General features: G+C 28.4%; 2 protein-coding genes across 3 annotated transcripts; both read right to left on the bottom strand.

Moving 5' to 3' along the window:
* Positions 1–7,867: 7,867 nt before the first annotated feature.
* Positions 7,868–10,580, bottom strand: LOC101494776 (polygalacturonase At1g48100). Its single transcript, XM_004495823.4, has 6 exons — positions 9,892–10,580; positions 9,442–9,609; positions 9,301–9,345; positions 9,006–9,213; positions 8,828–8,909; positions 7,868–8,574 (listed from the first exon to the last, which is right to left on the bottom strand). The coding sequence occupies exons 1-6, from the start codon at positions 10,324–10,326 to the stop codon at positions 8,073–8,075; spliced, it is 1,440 nt and encodes a 479-aa protein (XP_004495880.1). The 5' UTR covers positions 10,327–10,580; the 3' UTR covers positions 7,868–8,072.
* Positions 10,581–13,269: 2,689 nt separating this feature from the next.
* LOC101494149 (glycogen synthase kinase-3 homolog MsK-2) lies at positions 13,270–16,993 on the bottom strand. 2 transcript variants are annotated; one of them, XM_004495821.4, is made up of 13 exons: positions 16,831–16,993; positions 16,356–16,649; positions 15,999–16,091; positions 15,833–15,892; positions 15,483–15,755; positions 15,288–15,362; positions 15,038–15,094; positions 14,806–14,946; positions 14,666–14,716; positions 14,352–14,447; positions 14,184–14,267; positions 13,688–13,790; positions 13,270–13,589 (listed from the first exon to the last, which is right to left on the bottom strand). In XM_004495821.4, the coding sequence occupies exons 2-13, from the start codon at positions 16,470–16,472 to the stop codon at positions 13,507–13,509; spliced, it is 1,233 nt and encodes a 410-aa protein (XP_004495878.1). In that variant the 5' UTR covers positions 16,473–16,649; positions 16,831–16,993; the 3' UTR covers positions 13,270–13,506. The 2 variants fall into 2 exon arrangements, with proteins under 2 accessions (XP_004495878.1, XP_073223610.1); XM_073367509.1 differs by lacking the exons at positions 15,288–15,362; positions 16,831–16,993 and having other exon boundaries at positions 16,356–16,617.
* Between the last annotated feature and the right edge of the window lie 4,309 nt (positions 16,994–21,302).

The raw sequence follows: 21,302 nt of genomic DNA, 5'->3' as shown, positions 1-21,302 counted from the left end.
TGACTTATTCTTGGATTGGTTTTTTAAGTTAGTGTTTTTTCTCAAACAAATTTAAGTATCAAAACTTGCCTGTGACAATGATTTTCATTAAACTCCATAAAAAAGAGTTTATATGGTTGTTGGACCAGGAGTTGATCCTCTCTAGGATAAGGGGTGATTATGGCTACCCGAAGATTTTTTAATTTTTAATAAATAAATATATTAAGTTGATTATTTGTATATTATACATTATATATATATATATATATATATATATATATATATATATATTTTTTTTCTTTTTATATATATTTTATTTAATAAATAAATATATTAAGTTGATTATTTGTATATTATGCATTATATATATATATATATATATATATATATATATATATATATTATTTGGCTTGTTAAATATCTTAGATTTAAGTGGTTTGGTAACGAAAGTCGTAGTTCGAGTACAAGTTATTAATGAGGAGGTGAATTTAGTTCGGTTTGGTGGCAAGACATTAAGCTTGTAGAAAAAAAGGTGTGGGGAATGAAACATAATTGGTTATTATGTAGGCTAAAAAAGGAGATTCAAAACGGTGTCAGTACTAACTTTTGGAATGATAATTGGATAGGAGATGATTAACTTAATCCATTTTTAGCAAGCCAGGAGCTCTGAACTTTCACCGTGTGTGGAAAACAAGTGTTCAAAAATAGAGAGGTGGAGATGGATAACGTAGTGGATGAGTAAAAATTATGTTATAATATTGGTTGAAATTTAATTCTAACAATGCTAATTATAACATACCACAATAGTATTTGAATAGGTGGGTTTGTGAACATGACATGGTTGTGAGTCTGTAATTATTTATTTAGTATGAAGCTTTGTAATTTAGGCTACTAACAACGTGTACGTTTTATCTACCGATATGATGTAATGATGCACATCTTGTTTTTGTACAATAAATATTTATTTAAAAAATCATTACCTTTAGCGCCTATTCATGAAGGTTATACACACATTCACACTCAATGGTTTATATTTCAATCAACTCTCAATCTAGTTTTTAAAGTACTTTACCAGTAATTTTAATATATAAAATTTGTTATTTTAGTTTGAATTATTAAAAATTTATCCAATTATCTCTAGCAATATTTCAATAGAATGGGTCAGAGTGATAGAGTAATGTGGTGGTCGGGAGTGGAAGCGAGGAAAATAAGAATTGAAGTATTAAGAAAATTATAGCTTCAACTCATCCACTAACAAAATAACAATTAAACCATTTGTCATTTAAAATAAAGTGATAGATTTTATACACCACACTCCCCACAGGATTTTTAATTTTTCATATCATAATAGTTTTTATTTATGTTTTTTTTAATAGACAAATACTAATTTAATATTTTTTTCTTTCTTTAAAATTTGAACCCTAATTTTTTCATATATCAGTAATTTATTTATGTTTAAAAAGATCAAATGAATCTATTGTAAAAAACACATCATCAATATTGAAAAACTCAAATTTTCATCCGCTATGTAACATATCGGAAGTCTTACTTGACCGTTATAAATTACATAATGTATCAAGACAATGTCTAAATTACATCATATATTTAATGTGAACTCATTTATTTAAGATTTTTAAAAAAATAGTTTTTATAGTATTTATTTTTTGTTATAACACTCTTAAAAAATAATTTTAAAAATAAAACTTTAAATGAAAAATTAATTTAAATAATTTATCTTAAAATATTATTTTAAATATTTCATCTATTTGCTATAATTTTTTTTGGATAATAAAATTTTATAAAATGATTAAAATAAAAAGTTGTTTTGAGAAGTTCTTCATAATTTTTTTTGAAATATATATATATATATATATATATATATATATATATATATATATATATATATATATTATATGTGATTTTTATTATATTAAAATATCTAAATATGAATATCTAAGTTATTGAATGTCAAAATTATTTTTTTTTAACTGATAACAAATAAATTTAAAATAATTTCTACTACTTTTAAATAATCTCTCATAAAAATCACGTTAAAAATCTTAACAAATTGATTCAATATATGTTATATAAAAAGTAATATGATATTTTTTATTTTTTATCTAAAATTGTGACATTGTTGTTATGATTAACGAGTCATCTGATTATAGTGTTGAGTGGTTAAATATTCTTTGTATTGTATTGTTCTACGATTATGTACATAAAATCGTAAGAGAAGTGAATGAAGAATGAAAGTAATTAGTTTAACGGTAAAATATTTTTAAAGATAAATTATTAATTTGACACAATCTCTTTTACTGGACATGCATGGAGTTGTTTTTACATACACCAACCATTTCGATATAATGTAATAGGCTGAACGATAAACAATTACGGTATTGAGACAAAAGGACCCATCCCTAACCCATTTTCGTTGGAGAATGCTTATGGGTTAACTTAAAAGTGATCAACATTTTAATAAACAAAAATGTGATCAACATTGACCCAAAATAAATAAATGACACAACAATAAAATATAGTTATAACTTATAAAGCAATTAGAGTGTAACTAATCCTAGAAACTCCAAAGACAGTTTAATCACTCTCCAGAATGCACTTTAACTGTAAATATGGGTGTTTGCATCTAAATTAATCTAAACAAAAAAATTAAAATTAGATGGGAGGAGTTCCGCTGATTCTAAAGTAACTATGTAATGAATATTATTCTGCTTAATAAGTCGATATATATGATGAATTTTAGTAATATAACTGTTGATTATTTATATAATATATTAATGATCAAACACAAAAAAATTATATAAATATGAAATACATAACTATATATTCTACTCATCGATATTTACTTATATTTTTTAAAAGCTTATTATACATTCAGTTGAAATTATTTAATGAAATATGAAATATTTTTAAAATTTTATAAAAATTTGTGGAATTTATCTACGCAATAAAAACTTTAAATTTGAAGGTTGGATTAATAAAATTTATAGTTTATATTGAGTTATTAAATGGAGTATCTCGTTACATGAATCTCAACTTTAATTAGATAATAAACAAAATTTAAAAATCACACAAAATTAAATTTTATCGTATATTTAAGATTTTTTTAAAAAAACAAACTATTCAGATCATATTATATTTCATATTATTTTTTTTACCCCTCCAAACTAAAATTTTCTCCACACATAGAGATTTTAATATTTATTTATTTTATTATTAGTATAGGTTGCTATATTAACATATTATTTTTTAGTTAGTTTGATAAAAAAATTATTATTTGTTAGTTTGTTATAATATTTATTACTTTAACAGTTTACATTTTACTATTTCATTTATAATCAATACTCCGTATAAAAAATTATGTTCAATATTTGTTACTTTATAATTATATATATATATATATATTAATATATATATATATATTAATGTTATTTAACTTATAATATATTATTTGATATTAAATCAGTATATAACTATATATTGGTAAAAATCAAATGAGTTTATCTAATCTAACCTACATTTGGTCAGATTGAATCGAATTAGAAGTTTTTGAGAAAGTAGTTTAAATTGAACCAAATAACATATTTTTATTTTAGAATCAGGTGATTTTTGGCTCAAAACCAATTTAAATTGAATCATGAATACCTTCTGTTTTTGCTTAGCCACCTTCGAGTCTTCCAATCTAGTGTTGCATTAAACTTGCAAGTTGTAGGGCCATCCAAGGGGTAAAGCAGTCCAAACAAGCTCTTTAGGCCTAAAAAAATTCAACAAAAAATGCTTCCATTTGTAGTCTATTTCATTCCTTTATGGAGATTTCTCCTTCCACCTCTTAGATTCTCAAACACCCCTTCCAAAATTCAATTTTTTTTCTTCAATTTTTAATTATGTCTAGGTTAACCAATTTGTCGGAATTGATCAATCATGAGATGTAAATAGTTGTATTTTTCAAGATTAATCAATCTAAAAAAATATCAATCTAGCTGTATTTTTCATGAAATGTAAAAATATTTACATCTCATGATTGATCGATTTAGGAAAATATCAATCATGATCAATCTAGAATTTACTACATATTTAAATAGATGTAGATGTGTTAAAAAAATATTTACATGAATATTTTACATCTTCAAACTTCTCAATCCAAAAACATTAATAATCTTGAAAAAATTACAAGTTCGTATTAATTACACCTAGACCCATATTTTAATTATTTTAAGTTTAATTGGAATTCTAACCTCATATTTTTTACTAACGGATGAAATCCGTCGCTTATTTAAAAATACGACGGTTTTAGTTTCTCATTCTAATTTTTTAACTAAAACATAGCGGTGTTATATTACATGATTTAAATGATTTGACATGTGATATAAAGATGTAGAACGATTAACACTAATAAAATCACAATAAAACTCTATAAAACTTATCTTTTAACTTCGATTTTATTTTTTATTTTTGTAGTTTAATTATTTACAAATGAATAATTAATGTATCTAAATTATTCTATATCATGACATCGTATACCACATTATTTAAAATATACAAAAAAAATATTTTTTAGTTTAAAAATTTAAACGAGAGAACAAAACTGTCGGCTTTTAAATAAAAATATCAATTTAGTGAATTGATAAAAATAAATAGATTAAAATTACAATTAATTTTTTTTAATAGTATCTCATAATTTTTTGTTTGTCTTATTTCATAATTTTATTGTCTCAAATCACAATTTGTTAAAATTTACTTGAATTTAACCCACTTCACTTTCACTCTTGTAAAAAAAAAACTCTTGCATAAAATGGCGGTTACCGATAGAAGTTAAAATAAATATAAAATTTAATATACTTCCCAATAACGTCAACAAAACTAAAATTGGCTTTCAAAGCGCTTTTTCTTTTATCAATCTAACAAGTAACTTTCAGATTTCGTGTGAAATTTGTTTTATATTAATAATTTAATTTAAGTAAATGTACTCTAGTAAATCTAAAACTGAATTGAAAGGTAATTAAATTTTACCAAAAATCACATTATTTTTTCTATTTCTTTCTCACCTACCTGCCGTATTGGGGTGTTTTAGATATACACCAAACATTTTCCTTTTTTAATTACAACTTGCTTGCATAAAGGGATCCACACATTCCTAGTGGCCAGACTCTGCTCTATGTTCATTTTGAGGCATGTAGATAGTCAAAAGAGAAATTGATAAAAGTGTAAATAGTAATAAAATTGTGTATGAAACATTTGCTTTATCTCCTTCCTCATAAGCAAGTCTCTTCGAGCATCATAATAGATAAAAAAGAGTGCTATTTAATTTTACTTTTCTCAGATGTTTTTATTACTCATTAGAAATAAAGTATATAGTATTAGTATACAGGGCAGGGACAGACATACAATACTCGTAGTAGTGGGTAGATGAGAATGAGATGCCCTTTTGAGTGGCTACCTTTTTTTTTTGTTAGCTTTGGACAGCCTTCCGCGCCCATATTCACGCGACACCCTCTTCTCTCTTCCCTTAATAATATTGTACCAATTTATATAGGAGCTACATATGCCCTTTCACTTTATCCTTAACTGCCAAAAAACAAATAAAACATAAGTGCTATACCACGTATATCGTCACCAATCCACAAGTCGCACATTATCCATAGTCCATACTTTTTCCACAAAATCAAACTATTTTTAAAAAAAATAGACAAATGTCAATAACTAATAGGACAAAATGTTAATAACATATAAATTAAATCTTGAACATATAACTCATTTGAAGTCATTTACAACTATAGAATAGTCTTTCTGAGACTAATATTTATAACTCTGTTCCTTTTACTTATAAGAAAAAAAATATTAGCCATAAGAATAATGTTAACCATTTAATAAGTCAATATCTATATCTTTTTTTTTTAAAGAGTATGAGAATATTCTATTTTCTTAGTGAGTATTTCTCTCATTTGAGTAATTAAATGAGTTATGTGTGCACACATCACTCAATTAAAATATTTCTTATTTTTTAAATTGATTATAATATTATTATTATTGACTACTAAATAGATCCCACCATTAATTTTATATTATTATATTCTATAATGATATGAGACTTCTTCAAATTATTTGGTCTCCAAATTTTTAACACAACAACACGAATATCTATTTAGTTTTGTGTTAAATAGTGAAAAATCATGCGACAAACTAAGACATTTTAACTAGGTTAACATCCCTTGATTGTCACATATCATTTTAGTGCACTTTAGAAATATTATTAAATTAAAAAGAAAGATACACAATAGTTTGGAGGACTAAATCAAAACCATGTCATAATAACAAATTCAACATCTACCTCACTAAAAACTTTGTCAAGAAACCCAAAGGAATAAAACGGAAAAAAGGTATGGAGCAAACAACAAGAAAAAGAACCATTGACAAAGATCAACATCAACAAAATCTGAATTTAGTAAATCTTGATATATTACGATTAAAAGAATGTAAAATGCACAATGGAGTGGAGTAAAAGTGATTCGAATCAAGTCATTCTAAGGCCTATAGTAGCAATTTTGTCTGCACATTATAGTTTATAAGAAATGTAAAAATGGATGTTCTTCTAAACTTGATACAATTCAACCATATATTACTTAGGTGTGAAGGAACAATACTAAATCTTTTGAAAACCATAGTAACTAGTTGAGAAACGGTCTCTAACCAAAGCATACTACAATTCTTCTAATAAGCTATTTCAGTAGCATTTATCATCCATGGAGCTCAGCTTGAAAATCAGTAGTGATTGACAAATTGACCATAAATCCACTTAAAAAATTAGTATTTCCATCCCTCCGAAACGCATGAAGAACACTTAGTAGTACCATCTATATTACACTTTACCCCAATTAAAGATTGAGGATTGGCATGGCATCTCATTAATGCGAGGAGCATTAGACGCATAAACCTAGACAAAAAAAAGCTTTTAAAATCACAAATTCCTGCCCGTTAAAATAACATAAGAGTATACCTTTGTATGATTTATATTTTAGTGTTAGAATTAGTTGGAGTAGGAAATAAAGTTTAAATAAAATTGATTCAGTCTAAATAGAATGATATGAATAATGAAAGTGGAGTAGATTTGGAAGAAGGGATCCATCATTGTGCTGGCAAATAATTACACGATCGACTTGAAGAAGGTGAAGTGGAGCAGTAAATGATTCCATAAATCCCAATGTAGCAAGTGAATAGTAATTTTGTTTCCAACCCTATGTTTCGTGTTTTGCATTTTGCGGTAGTGACAATAATAACCTTTAGAAATTAAGCTTCGAAGTGTGCCTTGGTGGGTAGCAATTGGATTTAGCCCGTGCACCGACTGTTACTTTTTCTTACTTAATTAATGCAACAAATACCTTCCCTTCTCGAATATAAACATTCTGCGCATGCAACTTTTTTTTTTTTTTTAAATTTTAAAAAAAAAGGCAATTTGTCACTTATTCCACTTCAGAATCCAATTAGATCACAAATTCTCTTGAAATCACTCACGCTCACCGATAATTATACAATCATCATTCCCTTTTTGTGTTGCTTTATAGATTCCCCATATGTTTACATTGTTTGGGTTTGTTTGTACACATTTCTGTCATCACCTTAATCTCCCTTAAAAACAGATTTATGTACTGCATATATTATAGTTTTTGCAAAATCAAGCTGTGTTTGCTTTCGCGGCAGAGTAATTGACAAAATGGTATATTCGAATCCATATGAGTGGTTAGTCTCATATTGACTATGAATCAGTTAAATATTAGATATAGATATGTAATATCAAATTCTCTTGTGGTCTTGAAACATTTGGTCCGTTGACGATTCCGCGTTCCTCAAATTCCCGAACAAATGTATCACAAGTTAATTCAAGCTAACAAGTCCAAACTTCTATTTCAAATTGAAAATATACAAAACATAGTTAACAATTATGAAGGAGCATCTAAAACACAACTCCTCAACAATGACACCCAAATACTCATGACCATACTATATATAACATACATATTCCTTAATTACTTCTTTTGTAATTATATACACAAACACATTTTTACTTAACATAATTTAAAGGGTCAGCAATGATCAATGTCATTGTCTGAAATAGACTGAGGAATTCCATCAAGCAAGCAAAAAACTGGAGGAATGGTTAGTGCCTCTGAATTTCCATAAGCATTCCAACAAAAAGGATCATTCACTATATCTCCTTGAGAAGGAAGAAGCTCAATATCTGAGAGAGTCAAGTTTGTGCAAGGGACAGAGTCACTGCATGCAAAATGCATAGGAGGGTGTCTTATATCATAAGTTCCCTTTATATTTGTGTAAACTATATCTGATACAAAAACTGCAGAGGTTTTGTTGCTGCATTCTTTACTGAGGCAGTAAAATTGGTCAATTATAATTGGATTTTTTACATTGTCCATGTGAATATTACTGAATGTTACTCCTGATACTGATCCTGATCCACCTTGCCATGTCTTAATTCTAACACCATTATCTGATACTTTTATAACTGAATCCCTCACTGTAATGTTTGATACACATGCTCTAGAGTTGTGGTTTCCCAAACTACCAATGCTGAATAACAAAAAACATCAAGTTCAAATAATAAACCACTACAATATATAATAAACCTTAAGAATTTAATTCATATATACACTCAGTGTAAACAAAATTATACTGTCAAATCACTCGTAATTTTCAGATCATTAAAAACATTTGACCGTGAACATGTAATGTGCTGACATTATAAAAATTTACTGTAAAAATTAAACTCTAAACCTTATTATATATTGAATGTAACCTTTTATGAAAACAAATAATAAATTACCTAATCCCATGACCTGGTCCACATGTGATGTTTTTTATATCAACATCATAGCAACCAGACCCAATGGATACGCAGTCATCACCTATAAAAGAAAATTCACAAAAGAAATATTGTTAATGCCTTGTGATGCTGCAAGAGATAAAAGGAGATAGGGGATTGATTAGAATAAGCAACTAACCATTGGAAATGATAGAATTATATATTTTCACATCATTGGTATTTTCAATGTGTATTCCATCAGTGTTGGGGCTTAATGCTGGAGCTGTTATGAAGATTGATTCAACATGTACACTTTGGCAGCCATCAAATCTGAAATGGAATTGTGGACTGTTTTTTATCCTAAGTCCTTGTACACTCAAGTTTGAACTCATGAAAAACCTTATGGCCTGAAACAAATAATTTAATTTCAATCATAATGCAGTTACACAAACAGAAAATGTATAAAATATATTATTAAGGTTTTGAAAACTTACAATTGGGCTGTCACATGGTCCTGGTAATGTTGTTCCATTAGGTCCCTATGACAATTATTGTTAGCAAGGGATTAGTTACTATTTGTTTGAATCATCAAAATTTAATAAAATTTTCCTTCAACTTTGAAATTATATCAATACCTTATGAGGCTTACAAGGAAGGTCCCACCATTTTTGTCCTCTGCCATCAATTGAACCACTTCCTTCAAGTGACATTCCATTGACTCTATAAAAAACTAACCATTGACGCCTACTGTTGTTTTTTGGCCATGATTCAGGTCCATCAGGTGTCATAAGAGTGCCATCAACCTTCTCCACGTACAGTTATGTTAATTTCTATGCTAAAATAATGTGAATAGCTTAAAATACTCGTATTAATTAGAGTGGTTAAAACTAATAGTAGTGGAATAATTAAGCGGACTATTTAATAAAATGAGGGTATTTTTGGAAAAAGTTAATAAATATTGTTTTGGTTTTTAAAATGACAAATAATTTGAGACAAAAAATATTTCAAACGCGACAATTATAATGAGATAGAGGGGTATGTGACTAAAGACTCAAAAGTTGCATAATAAAGAGTAAGTACATTACCTTTAATACTAAGCCACCTTTACAAGGACCTGTAAAGATAGTAGATTGAACAATGAAGGAAAAACCATGAGGAACAAAGATAACATTAAGTGCTAATTCACTTTGACAAGCAGTGTCCCATGCCATTTTGATTGATTCTGTATCATCAGTTATTCCATCTCCAATTGCGCCGAATGTTCGAACATCGAATAAGCCGGATGCATTTTTGTAACTCTCGTGGTCACTGGCAGGGGCAGGGCTAGGAGCTTCTTCAGGAACACTAGAACTAGAAGGTGAAGGTAGTGAAGAAGGAGGAAGTGAAAATTCAGATGAATTATTATGAAAATGTGAGTAGTGTTTGTGTTTTGTATGGAAATGGTGTCTAGCTTCTATTGAAAGAAATAAAGTTAGAAAATATATAGAGAATGATAGTGATAAAATAAAAGAGTGCCTCATTTTGAATAGTTTCTCTACTACTTGAGACTAAAATAAGAAAGAGGATAATTCTACTAAAAATTTAAGAAACTTGAGATACCGATTGGTTTTTTATGAAAGGAATAAAGGCTGAAATAAGTACCCTGAATTTGAGGAAGTTGAAAGAAACAAATAGTGCTACTTTCTTTGTTAAAGTGACTAGTAAGAGCACTAGAACACAAGTTGCAACAAGTTTAATTGAGTTGGGGTATTGAAGTTGGAATGCATGCAAAAATAAGAAAGGTTTGGTTACTATATATAATAACAAGTTGGTAGTGGACAATGTGGTAAGTTTTTTCATATGCATATTAATTACTACCATATAGTATTATTTTTTTTAATGGCTTTATGTGGCATTGGCCTTGCTTTTGAGAATGTGGAGTCTGCATTTGGCAATTTTGAAAAGAGCAAAACGGAATAACCACAAGTCAGGTTGGGTAGTGGACAAACCTATCATGTTCTTCCCATAACTATAATAATAATAATATAATTATTTTTCTTCTGTCCCAACTATAACTATAGATTTGTTAAGGATAATGTGTTAATGAAACAAAAATGAAGTATTATATTTATTTCATCGATGATAAATTAATATTTAATATTTTTCTTAAAACTCTAAAGTACGAAAATTATAATTTTAACTTACATATATGTCTGGATAAAAATCACAATGAGTCCAAAACTCAATCACAATTATTTATAGTCCGAAATTTGACTAAGAGATCATGTCAAGCACATGTCTCTTGATTCGGTCAAGTCATAGGAAACGTAGGAGAAAATATAAAAATAACGTCATCTCCCTTAAGATAGATAGTGACGAGTTATCATCGAAACCAAAGCCCACAAGATCTATAAATAGGAGAGTATTCGACCTCAAAATCATTCATTCACTCAGTAAACACCTCAGATCTAGGTCACAGTACTTCGCCGACTAGGTCCTTATAAGCTTATGAAGTTAACAAAATATGTGAATCACATAAATTTTTAATATATAGTCACTATATATGAAACACATATCGGTCAGCATATGTAATGTTAATTAACAAGGTAATGTTCACCACTTCACCTTCACGTTAAAATAAGGCACCAATTAATTCCAGAGGTAAAGCAAGGTTAAAGAAACGAATGGTACATGACAGGAGTAATAAAAGTAATAATATCAAGTTGCATGAAGTAAATATATGTGTTTAAAAAACAAATGCAGTCTTTTAAAGTGGATATAGTAATTAAATATTGATTAGTGATTTATTGTATAGAATAGTATTATCTTACATGTATCTTTAACCGTCCATCCACTCCAAAGTTGAGAATTGAGAATTGATGCATCTTGCTTTGCTTCCACTCACAGTCACAACACCACTATACTTACATCGCCGCCCAAATTTATAAACCACTATATCTGGTCAGGCTTTGTTTGGTTAATTAACATTTTAATTTGTCTCACTTGTCTCTTCAAAATCCTTTGATTTCAATTATTCAGCACCATAGATGCTGTAACAGTTATCAATTTCTTTTACTTTCGGTTTTCTTTTTCAGGGAATGGCTAATTTTGCATAACACGACACATTCAGTGGACCGAAAATTCCCTTATAAAGCGCAAGCTACATGTCTAGGAGTAACATTTAACATGCAAAAGGTAGCAGCTTAATTTTAAGCCTAACTCAACACTCCAATTGATAAACTTATAATTCTGTAAACTCTAAATCAACTTGTAGTTGTAAGTCTAACTCAACTTTACGATTATAATTGCTGATAAAAAATCAAAATTGAATTTTTATTAATACATCCCTCATGTCCAGTATTATTAATATGCCTGACCATTAATCAATTATCATGTTGGCAACTTGCTTTTAATATATCAACTTCATGGTTGAGTCTTCGTAAGTGCTATACTCAGGATTTTTCTGTTCATCTTTACACTCTTGGAGAAAAAAAGGTAAAGCATAAAATAATCAAATTAAATATGACAATCTGAGATAGTTTACTTTTGAAAAAGAGAAAAAATATTCTAGAATAATTTTTGCAATAAAACACATGGTTGAAATATTTGACTATATAATAAAAGTGACAAATTTGAATAATTGTGTTCACGGATTTAAGTGGTCAGATCTAAACTAATTCAATTTTTTTTTTAATCTAAACTAATTCAAGTTCTGGTCCAATCCGATCAAACCTGAATTGATGTGGTTCTGATAAAAGGTTCAACTTTAATGATTTCAATTATGAATTCAATCCTCCAAAAATTATGAATTTTTTATTGTTATTAATGTAGTTTAAAACTTTCACGTATTGATGTACAAGTGTTAAAATTTTAAAATATAGAATTTAGTCTAAATGTTATAATTTTCATAAATTAGAATGAAATTTAATTATATAACTTTTTGGATTTTTTTTTTTAAAAAATAATTGTGTCTCATAACCCAATGGCCCTATGTGAATCAACACGTTCATCACTTAGTTGGGTTGATTTGAGTTCGACAGAAAACACAATTTTTTTACCCAATTCAAATCAATAAAATTTGATTGGACCAAGTAATAGGTTTGACCAAATCAACCCAACCAATTTGTGTAGAAAATTTACCACTAAAATAAAAGTGAGATCGAAAGCCACTTTAAGCTATAGTGACAAGATTATCAAACAATTGTATTTTTGGTACTACAAATTTATCCACCGTAAGCTAGCGAATTGACATTGCAAGCCTCCTACCACCCACTTTTTTGTTTTGAAGAATCACAATCTTTACGTGCAACAATATATTATGGTGGAAATGAACAATAATTCCTTTAAAGCAAGACAATCTTAGAAGTCAAACTTCTCATTATTAAGGGAGCGAATACCAAGCAAGCTTTAAAACACCCCCTACCTAGGTTACATTGTGATGGTGATCTAGTTAATAGTTAATACAATCCTTGAAAAGTTGAAGATAAGGAAAACAATTAAATCGTATAGAGACATCAACTAGAAGCTTCTCAAACAGCTTTCTACAGGCAGTGACAAAAATAACAAATTGGAAGTTGATGTTGTTTTCTTGGAGTAAAACCGTACAAACAAATTAATAGAACAAATTACAAAGGGGGAAAACTATTAACAACCTGAAACAAACTAGATACACTTCTACAGACAGGGATTAGATAATATTTACATAAACCAACATTCTAAGTCTATGACACAAACAAGGCACACTGCTTTCTTGCATGCAAGGGAATCAGCTTCACCAGCATTTCAGCAGAGACTCCTTTAAGCTCTGTGTCAGATCACCAATAACACCACAATTAACGACTGATTTGATACAAGGATATATATATATAATAACGTAATACTCGGATGAAAACTAGATCTCACCATTTGCTTTGAAGTTAAATAAAGGTGGAAGATGACGCCCATTTGGTAAGCGGGTATTTGGATCACGCAATTCATCTAAGAATGGATGAACCAGGGCCTCCAACTACATTGAACAAGGGATAGAACAATATAATTAATAATTTATATAATGCTATATTGGAAATAATTGTAGGAATATATTATATGAATCTTCAATCAGTAAAGAGAAGGAATTTTCAAAGCCATAATATATTTGCATTGGATGCACATGTAGGCATTTAAAGAAGAAAATAAAACTAAAAGAGAAGATTTATGTTCTAAAATGGGGAAAATATTGATAGAAATCACATGAATTTTGTCATGCCACAGACCAAGAAGTACGTCACATATCATTGGAAATTAACACCATGAACAGAAGCCATAAAATGACTGAACATAACTTGACAGTCCATGCTATTCAACGAGATTAAAACGGTCGTTAAAGCTTCCACATATCTTGATAAAATTATATACTCACAGCTGTGCTTCGAAGATTAGGAGAGTATTGCAGTAGTCTTGAGACGAGATCCACAGCTTCTGGTGGCATACGCTTACGAAAGATCTGGTGATGAAGATTCATATATATATGAGCAGCACTACAAAATAACATGTATAAATGGACGGGCAAAAATAATATTTACAATACCTTATGCCATGGATGTGCTTTGATTTGTGGGAATTTGAACTCGGTGTAGTTAGGATTCATACACTTTATTTCTTCTCTTGTTGGGGTACCTAAAACCTGCATGTGAATCCCAAAAATCTTAAGAAGTGATGAAAGATAGAATGGCATTGAACAGCGCAAAAGAAGAGGACTAATTGTTAAGGATTTCTACAAGCTAGTTACATACATTCAAGTGGCAATTATTCAAAGCAAGTATCATCATGCAACGAGAAAAAAATCACAGTAAACAGAAAGCCTGGATTTTATGAAGTAAAATATTTTAGACTTCATCTCACCTTGATAATTTCAACCAGCTGATCTACTCCACTCGCACCAGGAAATAGAGGCTGACAAGAATATGAATTGATTCTTAGTTTCTATAGAGATATATGAATTCTAAATAAATCCTAATCAAACATACTCCACAGGTAGATACCTGGCCAAGCAATAGTTCTCCAAGTACACAGCCAGCTGACCAAATGTCAATGGCTGTGGTGTACTCGGTTGCCCCAAATATAAGCTCAGGAGCTCTATAATACCTAGAACAGATGTACGATATGTTTGGTTCACCTTTGACCTGTCAAACATACACATAATTTATTCATGATAATACATCAGATAGACAGTAAAAACAGGCAACAGGTTTTCCAGGGTTAGGATAAACAAACCAGGACTTTTGCACTCCCAAAGTCACAAAGCTTCAGCTGGTGGGTGTGAGGATTGACCTGTTATCAGATAACATTGAAATGAGATATGCATAAACTACTCTATCGGATATGAAATTAAAGTAGTCATATAAAAGAAGGAAAAATACATCCAGAAGCACAACTAGAACTACTCCATACGATGATTTAAGTTGCCCGATGCAGATCAACATAAAAATACTAAGACATTAAAGAAACAAGTTACCAAACATACCAGTAAATTTTGAGGTTTTATGTCCCTATGAGACACTCCAACACAGTTATGAATATAAGCTAGTGCTCTACATATCTACAAAATAAGAAATAGAAGGAATGACAACCAACAATGTGGTATGCACAGTAGATACTATAACATATCTAGAATTTACAAGAAGAATAGAATTTTATGAAGTACTACATAGAAATATACCTGGTAAAAATAAAGTTTTACATATATCAATGGCATCCTCTGATTCATTTTGCTGTAGTGTCTGATCACCCGATAGACAGTCTCAGGAACATACTCAAGTACCAAGTTAAGGTAGAGCTCATCTTTTTCGGTTGTTGAAAAGAAACAATGCTTCAAAGTAACAACATTGGGGTGATCCAGAAGGCGCATTGTTTGCAATTCCCGGTTCTTGTACCTCTTGTCTTGAAGAACCTTCTTGATAGCCACAGTTTCACCTGTCTCCAAGCATTTTGCCTGCACAATAAACATCAGTTTACTGCAAACTGTATCCAATTAAAAGCGGCAAATTAGAGAATATAAAAGAGACGAACCTGGAAAACGACACCAAATGATCCATGTCCAACAGCACGCTCAGCCATGTAGCTTATTGTCTAAGATCATAAAGTTGTCACAACATAAAAAAACACAGAAATGACTGAGCGAATACGAAAATACGATCCAATAGTCAGTGCAACAAATAAAATAGCAGAAGCTGACCTGCTTTGGCTGGCCATTTTTACCCCCAATGATAGTTACAATTACATGTCCTGCTTCGGTACTATTTCCATCAACCACATTTGCTTCCATTTCCTGTATTATGTTTAACAACTTTCAACACAAAGCAGACTAAATATTTACCACGAAGTTGCTCAATAGAGTGTATAGTGTTAGATAATGTTAGGAGTTGGTTATAGGAAGTTGGAGTTTGTTAAGTTGGTTAGGATTAGTTACAAATTAGTTGAGATTTGTTAGCTTGATTATGATCATTATACAAATAGTACCATTTATTCATTGCGATCAACTTTTCTCGTTGAATCAATTCCAAATAGATATTTTTCAATGATTTATATTTACCTTGTCATCCTTAATTTTCATGCCATGAATTTCATCAGGTAACCTATCAGCAGCAACAACTGAACTTGTATTTACATCTATTAACCCAGAAGCAGGTGCTACACCCGCTGATGCCATCACCAGAAGCAAAGTAGATCAAAAAGATTTTGTTGCAGCTTCAATTCAATCAACTACCTCAAATAATAGGTTAGTATATAGATGAAAATAGAAGTAGAACCCTAAAGAACAAATTAGCTATTGAATTTAGCACCACTTTTATTGAATTGAGCACCACTTTTATTTTAGCAACAAAATCTGCACATAACAAATAGAAAATTTGTTAATTTAATACTAAAGTCTAAAATGGAGATTAAGTCAGACATTCCACAATTGAAAAGCAACAAAACAAAATTAACGAAAAAAATTGTCTACAATGATTATAAGAATATAACCTAATTAACGAAATAAACATATTAGCATATAGAAATATACGTACGTATAAAAAATAAAAGAGATGTTGATTTAAGAAGACGGATCCTGATTGAGGGGAAAGTGGATTCGGAAAGAAGAGAAGAGACAAAAGAGTGAAAACGGAGAAGATAGAAGAATAAAAGAGAAGAAGTTAAGACAAATGGAAATGATTGACGAAGTTTTTGTTTTGAGGGGTCCGATTCTATCTTCTTATCTAATCTCATTAGTCAACATAATACAAACGCCCATATGCTTCTTCTTCTTTTTTTCAGCTCTTTTGACCGACCGATGAAAATTTCGCAATGACTTTTTTCACCTTAATGACAAACGGGAAGAGTAATATATATATATAAATTACTAATGGAAATTTGTTGATGTCAATTATTTAACTATTTCTATTAGTTATTTTTAATAAATAAATAATGATATTAAATAATTCAAAAAAATTAATTTTTGTTTATATTAGTGATCCATATTTGAGATTTTTTTATTTATAATAGTATCAAGAGAGTAACACGATAACATAAGTATTTAGAGACATTTTGTAAAATAAAAGTATCTAGACTCATTTAAGTGTCATTAATCTCGTTGAAGATCTTATTTGATACATATAATGTATTTTCCGTTATCTAAAAAGAAAACAACAAAAAGAATAAACAGAAATATTTTATAATTATAGGGGAGAGAAGATGGTTAAAGAATATGTATTTTTAAAAATAATTAAATAATTTTTTTGACATTTTATTATTTTTATAAATATAACTTTTTATATTTCTTTTAAAAATATTTCATGTTCTTATTAGAAAATAAAATTAATACAAATTTAAAAAATAAAAATAGAAAATATATGTATAAAATAAACTACCTCAAATGAAGTAAAAGATTTTCTAAGGAAATAATTATCTACATTTTATAAAACAATTAAATATAAAATAATTTTTTTATCATTTTCAAAAATATATATATTTATTAACTAATTTTTCATTTTTTCTTCATGACAATTATTCATTTTAAGAACTTTTTATCAAAATAAAATTAACATAAAAAGTAAAATCTTTTACAAATTAAATTGTCTAATTATCATGTAAAAGGTTTGCTATTTTGTAGTATATACTTTGTCCAAAGACACATTCAATTCAAGACTTTCAAATCAATTTTGAACGCTGGTCATTGTTCCAGACTTCCATGCTCCAAGTGATTAGATGATTTAATGTCTTCCATGCTGTCATACTTTGACTAGAAATTGTAAAATTATTGGATCTTTTTTTGGGACAAATTCCAGGAACTTTTAGCGTTTAATTTTTAGGTTGGATTTTTTTTCTTTATAATTTAAAAAATATATATATATTCTACTTTAAAAAAAACATACTAAAATGTTTTACGACGCATCTTCAAATTAAGAACATGAAACGTAAAAAAAAATTGATGATATTGGTTAGTCGTATTTTGAGAATGTAATAAATGATTTTTTTCTTCTTCTTTAAGAGGTTGCATCCTCATTTAAACATATATTTTTTTAACAAATAAAAAATATAATAAATTAATATAAAAATAAACTAAATTATATTAAAAAATTCAACAAAATACAACTAATTGAGGAAAAAATATAGATAAGGAAATAGACACATTTTAGTTTGGCTTCCATCAACAAATGAATTGCATTGATATATCTACATTGTTCTCATATTGTTGAAAAACGTCATATAAATATGGTAACGTAGCTTCAATCAACAAATATGACAACCATCATATGACATGAAAACCTATCATGAAATCGACATGAGACGTAATATTGATGTTAATTGGGACTCAGTTTGAAAGGTAGAGATTAAACATTAGAACGAGCTTTGAGAATCACGTATTGCAAGGTGTAGAAGATGTTTTACACCATAATACAAAATATATGAATTGGTTTTGACAACACATCAAATTGTTTATTTATGTCGAACAATATATGTGTGATCTACGTTTACATCTGCGAGCATATCCTCATGTCCACTTAAACTCCACTCAACCCCCAAGAACAAATCATGCACCAAAACTGCAGAATTGTCGTCATCATTGTCTCACATAGATACCGAACCATACATTTCATATTATGTTCTACTACCATCACACCTACAAACCCCAACACAAGTTCTATTTTATGGTTCACCACCACCACATGTACATATGTGTGTAGAATTACCGACTCAGTATTACATTTTGTCAATGCTAGAAATATAAATCCCCAGTTACTCATTAGAATACGAGATTTCCTATAATTTGTTTAGAACTCATTAAACAACTCTTTAAGTTGACTTATACTATTTTTGATTGCGTATATAATCCACACAAATTATCAAGGATTTAAATTGCAGAAACATTCAATAATTGAAAATGATAATGAGGACACGATCAAAATGAGGATTAACCACAACAACTTCAAGTCATTCGAAGAACTAGACAAGTTTTGCGACCTCTTAGATATGAGACTGAGTAGCATTTAGGTAGACATGATTAATTAAGATTTGATGTATTTCTTTATTTATTTTAATATTTTATTGAATTTCTTAATATAATATAATATAATTTATTTATTATTTTTATTATATTTTATATATTAATTTGTTATATTTTTCATTTGTAAAAAAAAATATGTCTATATAATCGCATCTTCATTACATAAATTTTTAAATAAGAAAAAAAAATCCCATGTAAATGATCATTTTTTCGACCAACAACCTCTTAAAAGTAAAAAAAAAAAAAAATTGAATATATTAATTTTAAAAAATAAACAGATAATGAAGAAAAAAAAATCTAATTTAAAAGTCAGTCACGAGTCTCATATAGAACGATTAAAGAATTTTAAGGAAGCATTTACAGTGGAGTACTAGCTAGCGTGTAATTTAAATAAAAAATGTCAGAAGAAAAATCATCATTAATGAATAAAGTTAATTGTCATTTTAGAATTATCTTGTACAAAATTCGAACTCTGTCTCTTTAGCTTATTAACATGAAAATATGGATTTGTAAATAAGTCAGTAAATAGAAACTCATAGACTAAAGCAACATATTTAGTTTTAATGTAAGTCCTCTTATTTACCTACTCTGCGTGCACCATAAATAGGTGACGTGATTTTTTCTCCACTAATTACTATTTTTATCTCATAATATAAATAAAAGTGAGGTTAAAAAAAGTAGTTCTATATAATCTAAATTTTGAATTATATTCATCAATTATCTTTCATTTATTTTTACTCATTTTATGAGATTAAGATAATAATTTAAAAAAAAAATCTTATTCATGATTGTCGGTGATACCAAATAAAACTATATCATTATTGGTTATTATCTTACATTGTTGATCACTATTAAAGTAATTTACTTCCATAATTGCTCAGTTAGTTCATAATTGATTACGAATGAGCTAAATATTGGATATACAAAAGTGATTAAGTTTCATGGACGACCTTGGAGAGAATGTTGTCATTTAAATTTTTCTATATGTTTATTTTTTCTAGCATTTTGGTATTATAGTTTTTTGTTTGGTCTAGAGAAATATAGTTCTTAGTATATTGTGATTGCAACTTTGTCTAATCTTTTACATTAAAAAAAACAAAAAAACAAAAAAAGGTTGTACTATTTAAGTGTTGTTTGGAAAGGTTGTTGTTCGGAAAAGTTGTTGTTTGGAAAGGTTCTCACTTAAAAAGACTTGGTTGTTAAGTAGTATTTTGTGGTTCACCTCTCTTTTCTAGAAACCTATCAAATGCACATTTACATTATGTCAAATTTTGATGTAAAGTTTGGAATAGAGAAAATTGATGGAAGAATCAATTTTCCCTTGGATAAAATTCATGTCAATAGTGTGTTGATACAATTTGGATTATACAAGGTGTTGACTAACACGAATGCATCGGTTGACATTGATACAAGGTGTGTTGTTAAATTATGTTTGTTGGTGAAGAACTTCACGAAAAAAATTAACATGAAAATTGCACTATATTTTTCAGCATGATTTTTAGTATGGAGAAGAAATTTTTAGAGTGATTTACCTTCAAGTGAAATAATTTTTTTTTATGGTGGAGTATGATAGTTCTTTTGAACTATGATTGTCAGTGTAGATAAAAGAAAATGAAAATATATAATTTTTAATCAAGGTGTAGATTGTTAGAGTTGTTTGAAAATTTTATTTGTTGAAATAGTTGCAAATTGTTTGGAATCATAAAGGAAGAGGAAACTCAATTTGTACTAGTTAAAAACACTTATATGATTTTTTCTTTTCTCTTATATTCTTGTGTTAAAGTGTTGTGATATGACTCAAATATTTACATTAGAAAATGTGGATATATTAGAAGGCATGAAAAATATGAGAGAAATTTATGTATTGTAATAATTTTTACATGAAGTTATTATCTTATTGTAATTAGATATTAGTCATTATTTTTCTTTGATTTTAGAATTTCCATATTATATTCTTCTATTTGATTGTGTTATATATATATATATATATATATA

The sequence above is a fragment of the Cicer arietinum genome, chromosome 4, assembly GCF_000331145.2.
Source record: "Cicer arietinum cultivar CDC Frontier isolate Library 1 chromosome 4, Cicar.CDCFrontier_v2.0, whole genome shotgun sequence".
Classification (NCBI taxonomy): Eukaryota; Viridiplantae; Streptophyta; class Magnoliopsida; order Fabales; family Fabaceae; genus Cicer; species Cicer arietinum.
This window is presented reverse-complemented; position numbering and strand designations above follow the sequence as displayed.

Bases quoted from the DNA above. Each gene is read 5' to 3' on its own strand.
- LOC101494776 (XM_004495823.4), bottom strand. From the start codon at position 10,326: ATGAGGCACTCTTTTATTTTATCACTATCATTCTCTATATATTTTCTA. The intron at 9,214-9,300 runs GTAAGTTTTCAA...TATTTGTTTCAG, and splicing joins GACCATGTGACAGCCCAATT to GCCATAAGGTTTTTCATGAG. The intron at 8,910-9,005 runs GTTAGTTGCTTA...TTTCTTTTATAG, and splicing joins TAATTCTATCATTTCCAATG to GTGATGACTGCGTATCCATT.
- LOC101494149 (XM_004495821.4), bottom strand. From the start codon at position 16,472: ATGGCATCAGCGGGTGTAGCACCTGCTTCTGGGTTAATAGATGTAAAT. The intron at 15,893-15,998 runs GTCAGCTTCTGC...TTATGATCTTAG, and splicing joins AAAATGGCCAGCCAAAGCAG to ACAATAAGCTACATGGCTGA. The intron at 14,947-15,037 runs GTTTGTTTATCC...TATGTTTGACAG, and splicing joins TTGGGAGTGCAAAAGTCCTG to GTCAAAGGTGAACCAAACAT.